Source organism: Gossypium arboreum, chromosome 6 (assembly GCF_025698485.1).
Source record: "Gossypium arboreum isolate Shixiya-1 chromosome 6, ASM2569848v2, whole genome shotgun sequence".
Classification (NCBI taxonomy): Eukaryota; Viridiplantae; Streptophyta; class Magnoliopsida; order Malvales; family Malvaceae; genus Gossypium; species Gossypium arboreum.
In genome coordinates, this window is record NC_069075.1 from 8,510,042 (window position 1) to 8,530,654 (window position 20,613).

At 30.4% G+C, this 20,613-nt stretch overlaps 1 protein-coding gene and 1 long non-coding RNA gene across 5 annotated transcripts; both read right to left on the reverse strand.

The window, feature by feature from the left end:
* Positions 1-2,742: 2,742 nt before the first annotated feature.
* On the reverse strand, positions 2,743-8,038 carry LOC108485508 (peroxisomal nicotinamide adenine dinucleotide carrier). 3 transcript variants are annotated; one of them, XM_053029866.1, is made up of 13 exons: positions 7,827-8,038; positions 7,675-7,692; positions 7,398-7,489; positions 7,239-7,316; positions 6,852-6,926; positions 6,015-6,145; positions 5,774-5,828; positions 5,297-5,407; positions 4,590-4,658; positions 4,414-4,521; positions 3,997-4,065; positions 3,290-3,344; positions 2,743-3,093 (listed from the first exon to the last, which is right to left on the reverse strand). In XM_053029866.1, exons 1-13 carry the CDS (start codon positions 7,849-7,851, stop codon positions 2,900-2,902), a joined length of 1,080 nt encoding a protein of 359 aa, XP_052885826.1. In that variant the 5' UTR covers positions 7,852-8,038; the 3' UTR covers positions 2,743-2,899. The 3 variants fall into 3 exon arrangements, with proteins under 3 accessions (XP_052885826.1, XP_052885827.1, XP_017644850.1); XM_053029867.1 differs by lacking the exon at positions 7,675-7,692 and having other exon boundaries at positions 7,827-8,031; XM_017789361.2 differs by lacking the exon at positions 7,827-8,038 and having other exon boundaries at positions 7,596-7,752.
* Positions 8,039-12,409: 4,371 nt separating this feature from the next.
* Positions 12,410-14,391, reverse strand: LOC108485962 (uncharacterized). 2 transcript variants are annotated; one of them, XR_008283897.1, is made up of 3 exons: positions 14,309-14,391; positions 12,796-12,893; positions 12,410-12,659 (listed from the first exon to the last, which is right to left on the reverse strand). It is a non-coding gene; the product is annotated as an uncharacterized LOC108485962 (long non-coding RNA). The 2 variants fall into 2 exon arrangements; XR_008283896.1 differs by lacking the exon at positions 14,309-14,391 and having other exon boundaries at positions 12,796-12,905.
* Between the last annotated feature and the right edge of the window lie 6,222 nt (positions 14,392-20,613).

Genomic DNA, 20,613 nt, shown 5'->3' on the forward strand with positions numbered 1-20,613 from the left:
CAGATCGGACCTAAGTATAATATTAACATACTTTATATTTACTTAAATTTGGTTCGATCTGAAATTTAAATCTCAAAATTTTGTCCAATATCACCCATATTTTCAAAAGATTAACCCAACCTATTTTAGATTTGTTCATATTATTTTTTAATTTTTTAAAAAGTATTTATATTATATTATTTTAAAATTTAAAATTTAATAATTTTGTATATTTTTATTTATTGAAATTTTTATATAATTATCTTAACATTATTTTAATGTTCACATTAGAGTAGTATTAAAATTTAATATTTAATACTTTTGTATTTTTTATTTATTGAAATTTTTATATAATCATCTTAACATTATTTTAATGTTCACATTAGAGTAGTATTATATATTTAATATATGTTTATTTTTATAATGTATTCTAAATTAGATAATATATAAAATAACATAATATAAAATATTATAAACTTAAAAAGGTCAGTCGTTCGGGCAGGGCTTAGGCCTTGAATGTTCAAGCCAAAACTCGACCCATATTTTAAATGAACCTAATTTTTTTGTCCAGACCCTCCCAAATTTCGAGTAGATCTTCGGGCCTGAGCGAATAACCCGACCCACAAGGGCGGAGCCAAGGGAGGTTTGGCAAGGGCCCCGCCCCCCTAAAATGGAAATCTTCACCTTTAATCTTTCTATAGTTTTAAAAATTTTAAATTAGTATTTGGTAAAATTACACTTTGACTCCTTAAAAAATAGAAGAAAATTTGATTTAATCTTTTAAAAATTATAAAAATATAGGCTATTAAAATAGTGAAACTTCACTTTTGTTATCGTAGAAATATACAACTTGATTTCGGCCCTTTTTCTGGCTTTGCCTTTAACGACCTATGAACAATTCTAATTTTATATAGTATATAGATATAAAATATTTTGATGTTTTAAAATACTTTGAAAGTTTTGAGTGATAAAAAAAGTCAAATTGCTAAATAAATGGATTAGCACGTGAGCTCTCGTGGTTAAATAGGAAATTTTCGGATTTTCATGGCAATTAATATGTTCGACAGAATCGTTCATCCTATTTTTGAAACAATTTATAAATTTTCAAATTCTTCAATAGAAAAATATTGTTATTCAAATACATTCTAACAGATTATTCTAACAACAACTAACCTAAATGTCTATAATATACTAAAATAAGTTAATACAATAATAATTTTATGACTATTTTTACACATTTTAATTAAAATTTGTAAATATTTATAAGAATTTATAACATGAGCTTATTTTTTTAAGAATTAAGATAATACGAAAATTAAGAGATAAAAGTTGAAGTTAAGTGACAGGTGTCGTATTCACCAAAAATTAATCTTACGCCTAAAAACATAATATAAAATTCGTAATATAAGGAGCAAGATTGATCCCATAAGTATTGGTATGAGAGTGTTTGAATTTCTCACGATCAAGGCATTTTGTGGACAATTTCGTATCCATGATTCTTGTAGTGGTGCATAAAATAAATAAATAATGATTAAAGTAATACAGAATTAAATAAATAAAAAAATCAAAGAACAGTAAAACAATAAATAAAATTTGAATTCAAAATAAAATAAAATAAATTCAATTGACGAATGTTCCAGCCTCGAATACGACATTGGTCTCAATCCCAGAATTGATCATGAATTATGGGTGTCATCTTGCTCACTAGTAAGTTAGTTATAGTGATGGAGAATGCTTCAACCACAAATTCTTAATCATAACTTAACCGTGAGAACTACTGGACAATTAACCCTTACCAAATGAATAACCTTAAAAAACACTTCCACACTTTAATCTGTTGACAGCTTTGCGAACTAGAAGAACCTGATTTTAATTAACAATCTTAACTCTGCAAATATTTTAAATTAGACTACTTAATCCCATGGCATCATCCACTTGCACTCTTACTCGAACCACGCCAACTTTCTTAACACCGTACAAAGAATCCTTCTTGAAATGACGCTAAAAACAGTACTATGAGACAATTTTATGGTTTCAGACCACACAACTCAAACACCAAAATTTGATCGACCTTTAGCTAAAATATAATTTACTTAATCATAATAATTAAAAAATAGATAATAAAAATAAAATTTAATAAAACAAAAAGAACAGCAACAGAGTGACGCAAAAAGCCAAATAAAAATAAGAAGCTATCATTCTAATTTTCAGTTTTTAAGCTGAAATTAATATTTAATCTTCTACTCCTACCCAAATTCTTAAAATTTTATCTAAATAAAATATAAAATATAAAACTTAATCCTAATTAAACTCTTAAAGAACATATTTACAAATAGCATTTAAATAAAAATAATGAAAATAAAATTCCTAAGATTTAAAAAGTCTGTCTTGGACGTCAAATTACTATTTCCATACTCAAATTTCTATGTGACTCCATATTTCACTTATTTTTTATATTTGTAAACTTACGGCATCTACATAAAAATTAAACAATAAACACCAAAATCGGTAACATCATGCCCAAAAATATATCAAAATACAGCACATATATATGCCCTTTTAGCACAGTATCATTAGGGTTAACGTAGTAAATGAAATTAGACTAAACTTCTTTTTGAAATCAAAGTTAAGGTGTGTATAAAACCACCACAACACTGCATTTCATTGCTATCCCTAATTATTAAAATTGGAATCTTTAAGCCATATTAGACTTGATACATTTGAATACATAACAAAAACATGATAAATTGAATCGTAAATAGATTTTATTTCAACAAGTAATCTTTCTTTTATTGAAAGGTATAATCTATGGTACAATCCAAGTTTGAATGTTTTGAGCAACAACTTACTAGTGTCGTAATGGAAAGAGATCAGAGGCGGAGTGGAGTGGAGCAGAGCGAAGGGCACGGGAGTTTTCGAGTCAAGGAAGCTTTGATTTCACGGTGTGTATGCCGTCCTTAACAAGCAACAACCGAGCACCTTTGACAAGTTCTTCTTTGATCATGAACAATACGGCAGCTGCAAGAACACTTTGTACGATTTTTGTGCTCATACCTTTGTAAAATCCATAGAAGCCTTCGTAGCGGATCATCTTTAGAATAGCATCTATAGTCCCTATATGTAAGAATGGCATGTTTTTAATTGTTGAGCAAACAAATCTAACAACATAATGTCTTTTGGTAAATAAACTTGTTTGCATCAATATCAAATGCATGAAGTTTAGTTACTCAATTCTATAGTACGGACTACTTTAGATACTTAAACCCTCGAAACATTAATGAAATGCAAACTTCAACATAATGTTACAAACCTTTGTATTGATGCCTTCTATCCCCGGTTGCAACTTGTTTTGCTTGAAGTCTTGCCTATAAAGACAACAAAGAATTGCACATCGACACATTTTCAAGCTGATATAGAAAGGTTATAAGCTATTTGCTTATCAAGACAAATACGAGTATGTGCCCAATGGGGATGATATCGATTTGGTTTAGTTGGATTTTTTGAACTGCCCATCATAATACGTTTTTTTTATATTAATTTTTGGTTTTGAATTTTTAGACTTATTTTGATAAAATGAACTTTGTTTTATGACTTTTGAATATTACTTGACAAAATTTTAAAAGTTTTTTCATAAATATTTCTAAAAAACAATAATGCTGGAAGAACTTTCAAGTTATTTTTACTATTTTAATATAATTTTTTATATCATAAATAATTAAAATTAACTATAAAGAATTAAGTATAAATTAAATAAAAATAGAATTCGGTTTGGTTTCTAAGCAATTGCAGTTTTTAAACTTGCATTCATAAACCATTCAAACACCTTGGTTTGGGTCGGTTTTCAATTTTCCTTGCTCAATCCAAGTGCTCAACACGGGCATATTTAAATTTTTTTTTCTAAGTTTTTACATGTATTTAGAGAGTTCACGAGTTGTATACCATACTCCATGTATGAAATTGTGTCAAACATAAGAGTAAAAACGAGGAGTCGAAATAATGTAGGTCATAAAATCATACCTTTACTACGTTAAGAGGGTAGGTCACAACAGTAGCTCCTAGTTTGGCCAAAGCTCCAAGAAGAAATATCTAGCATAATTAGACAACTAATTCAAAGATTAAAACATAGAAGAAATGAGATCTGCAAGGAACACAAAGGCAGCGATTCGAAACCTAAATATGGATTTGGATTTTAAAACTAGTTTATGTTGTGAGATAGAAGAAATATAAATGTAACATTTATGATTATTAATCAATTCAAAATATGTTTATTTAGTAGTGAATTTGAAATTCGTGTTTTTATACTTTTAAACTATATAATCATATTCAATTTAAAATAATACATAACATGTGCATATCTTTCTCACAATCAATATAGCAAATTAAATCCAAGTTCAAATTGTCAAATTCATGTTCCAAGATGAAATCAGAGCCAACCTCTAAAGCAGTTACTCCATTGTTGCCTGGGTTACTAAGAGATCGTTGTTTCTTCAGCTTCTTCAGCATCGTTTCATACAACATAAATTGCATAGCCGGATTGCTCACCTGTGCGAAACAACAGGATCGATAAGTGAAACTCTATTAACAAGTGTTAACAGTCACTTCTCACATACCATGATCAATGTTGGGAATACACCTTTCCAGAATCCCCAAAATCCAGCTTCATCATAGACTTCTTGAATCTGCAAAGTATTTCATATGCAAAAGAATGTAACCAAATGTTGTGCATTTTGGTTGACATTAACAAAGAAACCAAATTTCAAAGTAATTAATCCAAATCTTTGAGATACTTACGATTGTTTATGAGGAAAACATGATAAAATCAAACTCTACATCCAGACAATAAGAACGTACCTATGATATAATGTGAAAACTGCTATTTTGACCTCATACCAACTTCATGCACATTAGACTCAAGCATCAATTCAGCATTCAAAATTCCTTCACCAATTTGTTCTCCATATCTAAGTTCTTAACTACAATTGCTATATTAGATATATAATAATTCTAAAAGTTCTACTTCTACTTATAACATCCATTCATTTCTTCATCATTTATTAGTGATCATCTATCATCAATCCTCCCATCGACCCTTTTCATATGGCCTCTCCACCACTCGAAACAAGAATCATCATTTAGCAAAGATCAGAGATGTGGACAATGCTTTAATATATATATATATATGATATTTTGCATTTCTATTATTATATAGAGTTTAAAACAACAATATTCTACTATTTCTGGAGAAAACTTGAATGAGCTTCAATGTTATAAGTGAGATAACATAAAAGAACCTTATAGACCAAGTGATCGTGCATACCGCATGACCAGTGCTAAAAGAAACAGGCTCAATGGCAGAAAGAACTGTTTCCTCCAGAGCAGGAGTTGCCAATCTATTAGAGTGATCTTTCTTCAAAATATTTGTGTGAGTCTGCAACACAATAATTTTTTTAGTTTAAATATGAGCAAGCATGTAAACTGAAAGTGGATGCCTTCAAATTCAAGTGCACAACTCAAGACATTAAGTAGTACAAATCAATGTGTGATCTAAAACAAAGTTAGGCATACTAATCGAGAACTCATAATTATACCCAAGAGACCATATTAATTTCTTGTATTTTCTCAAGGCAATATTTTAGCCAAGGTATCGGGATAATGAGAGAATTATAGCCATTGACTTAGATCCAAAGCACCACACTTATTGTATGAATATTCAATAATAAATATATTTACATTAAAGTTTGTGCTTTTTATGTTTTACAGAAAATAAAAAGCTTTTTTTTAAAATGCCCTTTACCTGCATGCGTGTCACAACAACCCAAATAGGGTTCGTCAACAGCACATTTACACACCTGCATGGAGAAAGGATATAATCATGTAATTAGCTAATATATAAAGAGAACTATTACTGCAATTATGGATATTAGTTGAAAGAAATTAGTGTAGTTTCTTTATAACTTATAGAACTTTTAAAAAGCTAATGTAACAACCACATACAATCAGATTTGAGGCAAAATTAAAAATAAAAACTAGATTACCCCGATAAAGCAGCTACAATAAGTGATGAAAGCATCCCGACTGATCCATCGCCAATCCCTTTTTTCTGGCGTTCAAGTGCTTTAATTTCAGCTTTATTCCTGAATATTTGATAGAAATAATAGTAAACACCCTGTATCATAGAAATAGGAAGTATTCATGAATCCAAAAAATAGAACAAACACATAATAAGGCAACTTTACTATCACTTACAAACGGAAGAAAGCAGTTGATGCAAGGGAAAAGCATGCAATCCATTTTAAAGATAGATCAGTATGAAACTCAAGTTCAAGAAACAATTATAAAGAATGTAGTTAAGTAGCTCTTTAGAGATCACAAGATATTTGAAATAAATTAAACCACCATCCAAACCCTTACTCTCAAATATTTATCTCATGCATTTATGCCCTCAAACATCCATTTTCATCTAATTGAGCCATCAATTGGATGGAAAATTGACTATGGTGTTTAACTAAAATTTGTCTTATCAAAAGCTGAATTGGATGAAAGTAGATGTTTGAGAATCGGGGGTTGAATGACTATTTAATTTTAGTTCAAGGGTTGAATGTCCCTAATTTTTATTTGTTTCACTTGGAAACATTACAACTACTAGCTATGTTCTACGGACTCTTTGTTTTCCTTAAAATAAATGTGTCCAACATCTATTACTAACACATTTTAATATGTGTACACGACAATGATCTACCACATATATATAACTAGAAAAAACAAGACATATATGTATTGGACACTCACTCCCAAGTCCAGGTGTAATAGTACTCCAGTTAAAACTTAATAGTAGCAATAACAGTTGTGCTAAAAATCTTAAAGTTCGTCACCTGAGATGCAGTTGTACCTACTAATGAAGGCGTTAATCCTCCATACAACCTTTCCCATCCTTCTTGCTTTACAACCTAATCACAAAATAAGCAAACAAGTTACGATATTGAACATAAATTTCAATTGTTTAAATTTTACTTCGTTAAAGAGAAAAAGAAAATCATAGTTGATTGAAATAGCTGAGCTGCAACGATGCAACATCAGTTTTAACAAAATTACTAAAAACTAGTTTGAAAAATCAACAATCAAACAACACCTAACATGAACAATAACTCAAAATTTAAATTCCATTAGCAGGTTCCTTTAAGTTTCAAAGTTTTCCCATTAATTATAAAATAAAATCGTCATCTAACCAAAAAAATTGCAAGAAAGAAAACATAAGAAACCTGGCACATTTGTTCAATGGTTCCAAGTTTTCGTTTCTCTTTCTTGAGATCACGTTCTGTTTGTTGACGAGTATTTACCTGTAGATCGATTTTTTATTAAAAATTATAGCTAAAAAGATAAATTTAAAAAAAATGATGAAAATGAAAAAAAAATCATACAGTTTGAAGAGGATACGTAATGAGTTGAGCTATAATTCCTCCACCGGCTCCTGCCAATCCATTTATTAATGCGTCTGACATATCTATGATCCCTAAAAAATAGATAAGATAAAAAAAGAAAAGAAAAAGAAGTTCAATATTTTCTCGAGAAAATCTGGTGTTTGGCAACGATTGCAATGGCAAAGCGATCTATCTAACGTTTTAGAGAGAGAAAGCAGTAAATGGCATCTCAGGCTTTGGCAATAGCGAATGGAAAATGAAAGGAAATGGCATTCACTTTGGCTATTGAAGTTCCCTACTTGTCAGTCATTGGTTGTTCCGTTTAAGAAAGCGAAATGCGAAATGGAATTATAAATATATATATATTTGGTGAAATAATAATTATAAATTTAAACACTTGAAAAGCACAAATTTTGTATGAGAAGTTACAACAGCCGGTCGAGCTTTGACTCATGGCAGCACCAATGGAACCATTTCCTCATGTCGTCCCTCCTTCCCGATTCGCTTTTATTGGGGGAAGGCAAATTCAACACAATATTTCATCGCCCCTGAAGCTTTTCATGCAAATTTGTTGGACAAGTTACAATAGTTGGTCGGGGTGATGCCAACAAAACTTTTTCTGCCTCGTGTCATCTCTGCCTGTATTATGGGAACGCAAATTTGCCACCATATTTTCATCTTCCCGAAAGTTTTTCACTCTTAAAATCTAGTCTCTTTTTAAGTGTAGTTTATTTATTATTTATATTTGTAAGTTTTGAATAAATTAATGTAAATAAAATTTCATTATTCACATTAATATAATTTATAGTTGTTTTTACTGTTCCTATACCAAAGTAAAATGTAAGTAAATATCGACCCATTAATTACTTAATTTTTAATTAATACCAAGTTGTATTACATGGTTGAATCGTAAAGTAGGTTAACTTCCGGTGAGATTAAAAATAGAGATAGGTGTGTGCTTGGATTCAAACACAACTCTAATGGTGAGATTAAAATAAAAAATGGCTATTAAGAACGTTAGATTAAACATGATATATAATAAAAAATATAGATTATTTAATATTTACAAAATTAATAAATAACTAAAATTATTACAAGTAAATTTATGTCTAATAATAATTTATTTATAAAGTAATTAAAATTTGAGAAAGAAATCAAATATTTATTATTTTATTTAATATTTCAAAGCTAATTATATATTTAGCTATAATTTTTCAATTTAATATTATTTTATTTATATAGTTATATATTTTATTTTAGGTTTATATTTAACTACTTATAATTATTTACTTTTATTTTATAAATTTTATTATGATTTCTTTGTTTTACTTTAAGTTGTTTTATGGGATTTATTAGGAAGGACAAAAAAGACAAAAAATGCAACAAATGCAGCTTTAAAATTTTATCTAGGCAAAAATAAACCACTAAGATTTTTAGGGTGTGGTGTGATTATATCTCTTCCACTGCAATGAAAGCTTTCAAAGGCAATATTGTGCTGCGATTGTACAATTTTCGATATAAATCTTATTGCACTAAAGCTAGACACAAATTCAAAGGAAGCCTTAGTTATGTCATAATGTCCGTCCATGGGGAAATGAAGCAAAATGCTACAAATCAAATCATGGTAGCATCGTCACTAACCAATTAGAGTTAGGTTCGTTAGCTACATATTGTCCAAGGTTTCAGGATTAGGAAAAATCTTAAAATCTAAGAATTGGTCTCGTCACCAATCTCTGGATCCGAGAGTACAATTATGCGTAGAGAAGGTTATAACATCCCTGTGACGCCTATCTAAAAATAGTCCTATATGATTTGATAATTTAAGACTAACCAATTTAAAATCTCAAATAAAAATCCTAAATGAAATCATAAGTGCAACTAAAAGAAAAAGAAAAAGCAATCTTAAAATCTAATTTAAAATAGAACCCTAAAAACCAATTAATATATAATTTCTAAAATCTAATTTAAAATACCTAATAAAAATTTGTTGAGGATCGACCCGATTAAGCAACGAACAAATAAAAAATAGCAGAAGAAATTGAGAAATTGAACACACAAATTTAACGTGAAAAAACCCCTTCAAAGAGGATAAAAAAATCACGGGTAAAGATAATTTTACTATAATGACAAAAGAACAAAGAGTACAAAAGGTGGAAATAAAAACTAAACCCTGAAAACCCGAAAACAAAAAACCCAAAAAACGTAAACACAAAATTCTATAAATGTGTTATGAGTTCTAATCTCTAATGGGTGTTTTTCTTCTAATGTTATAAAAGAGCCTATTTATAGGCTAAATTTATAGGTCAAATAATAATAAAATAATCTAGACTAATCAGAGTTTAATTGAAACAAATAGACATAATTTAACTAGAAGATTATTTTTCAAATTTAATTGAAAGAGGAGTCATACTCAACAAATCTCCACCTTGACTCATATTTCCACAACGTCATCTTTGCCAAAGCCCGCCAGGGGCCTATCTTGAACTATGCAGGGAATTAATTGAGTCGAATCTGTGTTTAGAAACTGGAAGACTTCTAGCCTTTGAGTTGTACACTGCCAAATCAATACTAACCCGAGTTTGCTTTTCACGAACACAGTGCACTAACTTTTCAAAACCTATATCCAAAAGAGAACATCTCTTCAACCAAATGGTCATACATTTTTCCCTCATTTGACTAAGTTGCCTCCACTCCAAACGAGTTGACTTTGACTCCATAACAGACGGGGGACATCCAATTTCACCAATCACTATAGAACCTTCCAGAATATAAATACTACCAGTCCTTTTACCTTTTAACGAAACGAGAGCTCCACAAGATACCTTAATGTTGCTCGACTCGATATTGATTTTGCATTCTTTCGAGTCTAAAGTACTCAAGGAGATGAGATTCTTTCATAAATCAGGTATATACCTGACATCTGAGAGTGTTCTAATCGTCTCATCGTGCATCTTAATTTTAACAGTACCAATACCAATTACCTTACTAAATAAATCGTTTCCTATACATACAACTCCACCTTCAACTAAATTGTATGTGGAAAACCATTCTCTATTAGGACACATGTGGAAAGAACATCCTAAATCTAAGATACACTCAGACGTAAGCTTGGAGTTATCGCTCGTTGACACTCAAAAAAATCATCACAACTTTCATCGGCCAAATTAGCACCAGCTACATCTTCCTCGTTACTCTCAGCAGCTCTTTTATTTCGCAGTGTATAACAATATGCTTTGACGTGACCTAACTTTTTACGATAGCTACACCTTTTGTCTTGCTTCTTTGATGCTAGCAAAATGAAAGCTTGCTTATTTTCCTTACTATCTGAACCAAACTCAATGTCGAGTTTCTCTACTCAACAAATGACCCTACATATCTTCGAACGAGAGTTTGTCTCTACTATAAATCAGGGTCTCCCTGAAAGACTTGTATGAAGGTGGTAAAGAGCACAATAATAGCATAGCCTAATCTTCATCCTCAATCCGAACCTTAATGTTCTTTAAATCATTTAAAAGAGTAATAAATTGAATGATGTAATCTCTAAGAAACTCACCTTCATTCATGCTAAACATAAATAAACGTTGTTTCAACACTAGACGGTTAGTTAGAGACTTAGTAGCATAAAGAGTTTTTAACATTTTCCATAATGCAGATGAAGTCTTCTCCATCAATACTTCCTGCAATACCATATTCGCAAGGCACAACTAGATTGCATACAAGGCCTTTTCATCAAGCTCTTCCCATTCTGTTTGATTTAGATTCTCAGACTTTTTCCCGATAACAACATTTTTCAGGCCAGTTTGAACTAGAATTGCTATCATCCGAACTTGCCACAAATTGAAATTTGTGACACCATCGAACTTCTCAATTTCAAACCTTGTTGCTATCATCTCTGAATGGGTTGATCTACAAAAATTGAACTAGCTCTGATACTACTTGTTGGGGATCAACTGATTAAGCAACGAATAAGTAAAAAATAGCGAAAGAAATTGAGCAATTGAACACATAAATTTAACGTGGACAAACCCCTCCAAAGAGGATAAAAATCACGAACAAAAATAAATTTAATATAATGGAAAAAGAACGAAGAGTACAAAAGATTGAGATAAAAACTAAACCATAAAAACCCAAAACCAAAGAACCCTCAAAACGTAAATATAAAATTCTCTAAATGTGTTATTAGTTCTAATCTCTAATGGATGTTTTTTTTAAGGTTGTAAAATAGCCTATTTATAGGCTAAATTCATAGGTCAAATAATAATAAAATAATCTAGACTAATCAGAGTTTAATTGAAACAAATAAACAAAGCTTAACTGGAAGATTTTTTTTCAAATTTAACTGAAATAGGAGTCATATTCAACAAAATCTTAAATGAAAATATTACAATTTAAATTAAGTACGAAATTCCTAATATTCTAATTGAAAATCTCAATTCAAAAATTCTAATCAAATCATACAATTTAACAATATATATATATATATATAAACCAACAATATAAATTAGAAAACCTAACTTAAAACTCTAAATTAAGATCTTAGAAGCAAATCTAATTTCTAATATACACTACAAGAAAACAGACTTTTAGCGGCGTTTTTTTTAGCCTTTAGCGGCATTTTTAAGCGCCACTAAAACTATTTGCGGCGTTTTTACTAGTGCCGCAAAAAACGCCACTATAGGAAACGTCGTAAAAATTTGCGGCATTTGTGGGAAAAGTGCCGCTAAAAGTCATAACCTTTAATGGCACTTTTCTTACAAACGTCGCTATAAAATAGACCTTTAGCGGCGCTTTTCCCACAAACGCCGCTAAAGAACATAACCTTTAAAAAAAATTTAATTACATAATATTTATTTCTATGATAAATATTATATTATGTTTAATTTTAAAATTTGAACTTTAAACTATATACTTTTAAGGATAAAAATATTAATTAAATTAAATTTTCTATTAAAATTTAAACTTCAAAACTAAATATAAAAATTAATGAATTTGAAACAAGAACATTGATCAAGTTAAAAAAAAAAGACAATGAAGAAATTAAGGGTCAAACATTAGCTCCAATAATTGTTCAAAATATAAGACAGCTACATTCAAATAGAAACTAAATAACAACTAAAGCATCCAATGGAACATAATTTCACTCTTCATCACTAAATGTTTCCTCATAAACATGGCTTCATCCAAAACAAAACCTTATACCATTACAATTTGCCTTTTAAGCAGAAGCTGCTGCAACCTTCTTTCTTGGTGTTACTTCAGTACCTATACATCACCCCCAATCAAAAATAAGAACATTTTGAAAGAAAAAAAAAAAACTAAAATTTCTTACAAGAATAGAATTGCGCAATGGAACTAAAATCAGAAAGCAAGGAGCCTAAGGACATTAGCATTTTCCTACCTTCCTTGAAACCTGTCTTGAACTTGTGAGGAACATGGCGAAGATACCTCTATACACCGGTGATGGAGATGTTAGCCTCATCTAATTGAAACCAACAGCTAGAAACAGAAATAATCACACAAGTTAAAAAACCCAAAATAAGTACTTAAACACTTCAATTTGCAACATTTAAGCACTTCAATTTACAGCATTTAAACACTTGAATTTGCAGCATTCAAACACTTCAATTTGCAGCACTTTAACACTTCAATTTACAGCACTTTAACACTTCAATTTGCAGCACTTTAACATCTCAATTAACAATATTTATACACCTCAATTACAGTGATAAAACATCTCAATGTCCAGCAACTAAACACTTCAATTTGCAGTATTTAAGCACTTCAATTTGCAACATTTAAACACTTCAATTTACAGAATTCAAACAGTTCAATTTGCAGCACTTTAACACTTCAATTTACAGCATTTAAGCACTTCAATTTGCAGCACTTTAACATCTCAATTAACAACATTTATACACCTCAATTACAGCGATAAAACATCTCAATGTCCAGCAACTAAACACTTCAATTTGCAGTACTTAAACACTTCAATTTGCAACATTTAAGCATTTCAATTTACAGCATTTAAACACTTCAATTTACAACATTCAAACAGTTCAATTTGCAGCACTTTAACACTTCAATTTACAGTATTTAAGCACTTCAATTTGCAGCACTTTAACATCTCAATTAAAAACATTTATACACCTCAATTACAACGATAAAACATGTCAATGTCCAGCAACTAAACACTTCAATTTGCAGTACTTAAACAATTCAATTTGCAACATTTAAACACTTCAATTTACAGCATTCAAACACTTCAATTTCCAGCACTTTTAACACCTCAATTAACAACATTTATACACCTCAATTATAGCGATAAAACATCTCAATGTCCAGCAACTAAACACTTCAATTTGCAGTACTTAAACACTTCAATTTGCAACATTTAAGCATTTCAATTTACAACATTTAAACATTTCAATTTACAGCATTCAAACACTTCAATTTGCAGCAGTTTAACACTTCAATTTACAACATTAAAACACTTCAATTTGCAGCACTTTAACACCTCAATTAACAACATTTATACACCTTAATTACAACGATAAAACATCTCAATGTCCAGCAACTAAATACTTCAATTTGCAGTACTTAAACACTTCAATTTGCAACATTTAAGCACTTCAATTTAAAGCATTTAAACACTTCAATTTACAGCATTCAAACACTTCAATTTGTAGCAGTTTAACACTTCAATTTACAGCATTAAAACACTTCAATTTGCAGCACTTTAACATTTCAATTAACAACATTTATACACCTCAATTACAGCGATAAAACATCTCAATTTCCAGCAATTAAACACTTCAATTTACAGTACTTAAACACTTCAATTTGCAACATTTACCAGTAATATATAATTTTAGGATTCATTAACCAAGAAAATGAAGGAAAAATATTCTTACTGCCATGGAATATCGCCTGCAATCAGCCATTCTCCTTTTTTGTCCTGGTAGGTGAGAATATAATCATCTTCATCACATTTCTTGTCTGTTCATGACATGAAAAAGAAAAAGCAAGCTGAATATTGAGATTTTTGATATTATTTTATCTTTTGAGGAATTTATGTATATAATCAATGACTTTACCTTTGGCAAACATGGTGATCAAGGAGTGATTTAAAATATAAATCATGAAAATCTTTTACACTAAGGAAAATAATGTTTTAGTATATATATTGTTGGAGTGATTTAAACCTTTTGGATCTTATGCGTTTAAAGACCAGAATCAAGTTGTTGCTCCAAATTTTGAAGCTCTCTAAGACTCAAATTCTAGATATCTTCTCCTTAGTAATGCCTAGAAATATAATTAATTATTTATTAAAAGAGAAAGATGCATGCCTTGAATGTATCTGAAATTTGAAGCCATTGGGGGTACCCGGTTTCTTTATAAAGTCGTATTCTAGCTTTAAGTTTTGCATATTCCAGTCCAGTTTCCAGTAAAAGAACATATTGAAATCATCCCATTTCAACAAGTAGAACATATTTGGTGTAATAACTATTATGATGTTGATGTAACAATTTAAGTCAATAATAATAAATCATTCAAAAATATATAAATTCTTTAAAGTTTCAAGTAATAAATAAATATTCAACTTTATTTCAATTTAGATATCCCGTTGAATTTGATTTTTAATGTAGTTTTTAAATTATAAAATGAAGTTAAATTTTCTTAAAATATTCAAAATTTATTAAAAATTTGTGAAAGATTTTAAGATTATAAAAATAACTCAACATCTTTATCACTCTTAATATCTTGTATAACATTTAAGCACTTCAATTTACAGACATTTAAACACTTCATTTTGCAGCACTTTAACATCTCAATTAACAACATTTATACAACTCAATTATAGCGATAAAACATCTCAATTTCCAGCAACTAAACACTTCAATTTGCAGTACTTAAACACTTCAATTTACAACATTTAAACGCTTCAATTTATAGCATTTAAACACTTCAATTTGCAGCATTTAAACAACAACAACCATCAATTAAATAAGAGGAACTTTAAACATTTAATAGTCATTTCCATCATAATCGACAGTAAATTATCCACCATTTAATTAGATTAGTTTCAGCATTAATTCGGTAATGAGCAACAATATACAGCAGCATTCAATCCACCATACAAAGATATTTCAAACATCAATTTACTCACTTCCAGACCTCATTAATAGCAGCAATTTAACTGATTTCTTTCATACAGTTCTTCCAACCCGAAACAACAAGATTAAACCACCAAGGATTGATCTTACCTAAACCTGATAAACCATGTTATTAGGATGTTGAAATTTGAAAATCAAGATCATTGCTAGTGCTAATTAATAAAAAAAACAAAACATCTAAACGTTGCAAGACAATAAGTCAAGAAAAATAGGGCATGCTTTCAATACTTAAAGGCTAGCTCAAAATGTTCCTAAGTTGCCAAAAGGACTACTAAAGCACTGAAATTTAGTAGGGACTTGAGACAGCTAGAGTTCCTTTCTTTCTACCTTTTTCATTTCATTTTGTCCTCCATATAAATTAATTAGAGCTATAATTTCTCTTGCAAAAAAAAAAGAAAAAAATACCAGCTGCTATCATGAACATTTAAATACTTGCGCACATAACGAGATGAATTATTTCAAGGAACAATTAGTATAAAAAATTAAGGAGTTGTTTCAAGGAACAATAATAGATACAGAGCATGTTCTGGGTAAAAAATTAACTTTGAAACAAATTACAACACAAAACTAACAACAGTTTTAAGCTCAAACTTATACATTTATTCAATTATATAATTAAAACAACAATCTTATATAAAATAATAATATAATATTTAATAAAATTCATAAAAATTAATAAAATATGTAATTACATATTAAATTAAATGAAATAAGCCGACACTTGGAAGTGTAGAACATAGAGATATAAATATAAATCTCAAGGATTTCAAACCTCAAAAACAGGCTCTAATTGGTTCATTAGAGTTCTTTTAACATTTCATGTTGTTGTTTTACTCCATGTGTCCGCATGACATATGATGGTAAAAACAAATAAGTACCTTAGTCATACACCCAAAGTATCACAAAGTTCATCGGGAATAAAGCTGTACAAAGATAGGACCTTGAGTACATACCTGTCCAGATTTTGTAGAGGCACTAACATCGACATATAAGGAATAACCATGTGTAGCACTGCTTGCAAGCGATATTAGTATATCCATATCCACAATACTTACGACCTCGTCCTTAGATATGCCATCTTTCTCATACATTACATGAACAATGTTCATAATATCTTCCTTAGTAGGTTGCTGTATCACAGATGATGTGTTAGATAATAATGGAATAGCTTGATTTCTTTCTTTGAGCCACCACAAGACCATTTGATTGTATTGTATCAACAAAGCACCACAAGGGAAGTAAAAAGAGTGGAGCTTTAGTATCATGTACCGATAGAACTTTTCCATCCTTCCATCACGGATCAAGGAGCATAAATGGTTGAAAAATCATTCCCGTGACAATGATAGGGACTCTATTTGTTATATCTCGATTCTCACCAATCTTGTCCGATGCTAACTCGGTTGGATTATCGACAAATTCATTAAGGTACCAACAACAATCGATTGTTGACCGTCATTTGAGTATTACCTAGATAAGATGTGAAAAATATATAAAGTTCAAGATAACGAATCAAGTATATAAGTAACTTTTAAAACTTATTAAACAAGAGGAAATTTATGAAAATTAAAGCATAATTGGTGCAGTTCAAGGTTTTACATTCGATAAAACATAAGCTCACCAAATCTACCAAGACTAGCATCAATGTCATTGATCATCGGACAACTCATCTTGCCTGCATTAGTTCGAGAAAATTCAAACAAACATGGAATTAAGAACAATTGCGAAAGTCATTAACAATGATGTGGAACATAAATCAGCATACTGAGTATCTGTAAATATTTATACTGAAAGCTCCGGATATTATTATGGTCATAGTTGTTCTATTTTCATGCTAATATGTTTGCCATGGTTCTGACTTTCAAAGGCAAGGGAACGACTTTAGCCTTTCCGTTCCAATCTCTGTCAGGCACTGATGAACTTAAAATCGGAGATGGAAATAGAAGCTCTGACGATAAAGCTTCACAGGATTATTCACAGGATTTTGAGGAGTTCAAGCATTTGCGAAGGCTTTGAGTCAAAGTGGCAAAAATGCTCTCTAACTATCTCTTCTTGTACTTGGATTTTTCTCAACTCTCTTCTGCTCTTTTACACCATTACCATGGTTGAATATTTTATCTTATCATTGTAAAAAGACCGCTATATACTTGAAGTAGATGTTGGAGGAGGAGGAATAATCCGTTCGTTGACACATTGAATATCAGTATATCATCTAGATATCCATCCTCAAACTCTCTTTTTATTCATTGATTATCACAACACATTACATACACTCAAAACATTTTCAAACCCCAGTTCATACCCAGATCAAGGAAAACCATAAACAGATCTAAAAACATTCAATCTATAAACACAACCAATCAGATCAAACAAAAATCTCAATACAGCAACAATTTTTTTTCTCAATCCCATATTATATAAGCTAACAAACATTACTCTTAACACCATAAATAGATCCAATCAGGTTGTTTCAAGGAACAATAATAGATACAGAGCATGTTCGGGTAAAAATTAACTTTGAAACAAATTACAACACAAAACTAACAACAGCTTTTAAGCTCAAACTTATACATTTATTCAATTATATAATTAAAACAACAATCTTATATAAAAATAATAATATAATATTTAATAAAATTCATAAAAATTAATAAAATATGTAATTACATATTAAATTAAATGAAATAAGCCGACACTTGGAAGTGTAGAACATAGAGATATAAATATAAATCTCAAGGATTTCAAACCTCAAAAACAGGCTCTAATTGGTTCATTAGAGTTCTTTTAACAGTTTCATGTTGTTGTTTTACTCCATGTGTCCGCATGACATATGATGGTAAAAACAAATAAGTACCTTAGTCATACCTGCCAAAGTATCACAAAGTTCATCAGGGAATAAACTGTACAAAGATAGGACCTTGAGTACATACCCTGTCCAGTTTTGTAGAGGCACTAACATCAGCATATAAGGAATAACCATGTGCTTAGCCTGCTTGCACAAGCGATATTAGTATATCCATATCCACAATACTTACGACCTCGTCCTTAGATATGCCATCTTTCTCATACATTCTGTGAACAATGTTCATAATATCTTCCTTAGTAGGTGCTCAGATCACAGATGATGTGTTAGATAATAATGGAATAGCTTGATTTCTTTCTTTGAGCCACCACAAGACCATTTGATTGTATTGTATCAACAAAGCACCACAAGGGAAGTAAAAAAGAGTGGAGCTTTAGTATCATGTACCAGTAGAACTTTTCCATCCTTCCATCACGGATCAAGGGAGCATAAATGGTTGAAAAATCATTCCCGTGACAATGATAGGGACTCTATTTGTTATATCGATTCTCACCAATCTTGTCCGATGCTAACTCGGTTGGATTATCGACAAATTCATTAAGGTACCAACAACAATCTGATTGTTGACCGTCATTTGAGTATTACCTAGATAAGATGTGAAAAATATATAAAGTTCAAGATAACGAATCAGTATATAAGTAACTTTTTAAAACTTATTAAACAAGAGGAAATTTATGAAAATTAAAGCATAATTGGTACAGTTCAAGGTTTTTCTTCCATAAAACATAAGCTCACCAAATCTACCAAGACTAGCATCAATGTCATTGATCATCGACAACTCATCTTGCCTGCATTAGTTCGAAAATTCAAACAAACATGGAATTAAGAACAATTGCGAAAGTCATTAACAATGATGTGGAACATAAATCAAGATCTCGAGTATCAGTAAATATTTATCTTGAAAGCTCCGGATATTATTATGGTCATAGTTGTTCTATTTTCATGCTAATATGTTTGCCATGGTTCGACTTTCAAAGGCAAGGGAACGACTTTAGCCTTTCCGCTCCAATCTCTCGTGCAATCGATGAACTTAAAATCGGAGATGGAAATAGAAGCTCGACGATAAAGCTTCACGGGATTATTCACGAGATTTTGAGGAGTTCAAGCATTTGCGAAGGCTTTGAGTCAAAGTGGCAAAATGCTCTCTAACTATCTCTTCTTGTACTTGGATTTTTCTCAACTCTCTTCGCTCTTTTACACCATTACCATGGTTGAATATTTTATCTTATCATTGTAAAAAGACCGCTATATACTTGAAGTAGATGTTGGAGGAGGAGGAATAATCCGTTCGTTGACACATTGAATATCAAGATATCATCTAGATATCCATCCTCAAACTCTCTTTTATTCATTGATTATCACAACACATTACATACACTCAAAACATTTTCAAACCCCGTTCATACCGGATCAAGGAAAACCATAAATGATCTAAAACATTCAATCTATAAACACAACCAATCGATCAAACAAAAATCTCAATACAACAACAATTTTTTTCTCAATCCCATATTATATAAGCTAACAAACATTACTCTTAACACCATAAATAGATCCAATCAGCAGGTTATTAGTAAATAATGAACACTATTAACAGAAAAAAGAATGAAGAAAAATACCTGCACTTGTTAACGAAAATAGCAAGGCCACTAATTCTAAACCCATCGCAGCAAACGAGAATAAGTTCCTTAAACCCTAAAAACGTTCTCCAACTGTAACACTCCTTACCCGAGACTGTTGCCAGAATCGAGCACGAGGCATTACTAAACTTATTCTATCCCTTAAATAGGTTTAAATTGTTTATTTAAGCATTTCACAGAATGTACTGCCATTCTGCGTCGTAGTCGCCTAAAAATTCATATCTTGAGTTCCGAAACTCGAAATTAAGATTCGTAAATTTTTCCTGAAACTAGACTCATATATCTATCTACTAATTTTTTTCATAGATTTTTGACTTGGCCAATTAGTACAGTTTATTAGTTAAAGTTTCCCCTGTTTCAAAACTCGACTGCACTAACCTCTTGTTACTACGAACCATGTTTCTTCCTGTAAAAAATTCATATCACTAAGCCATTTATTTCTCTTAAAACTAGACTCAACAAGGATTATAACCATATAAAGTATACCTTCTAATTAGTTTTTTACAATTTATGGTGAATTTCCAAAGTTGAAACAGGGGTTC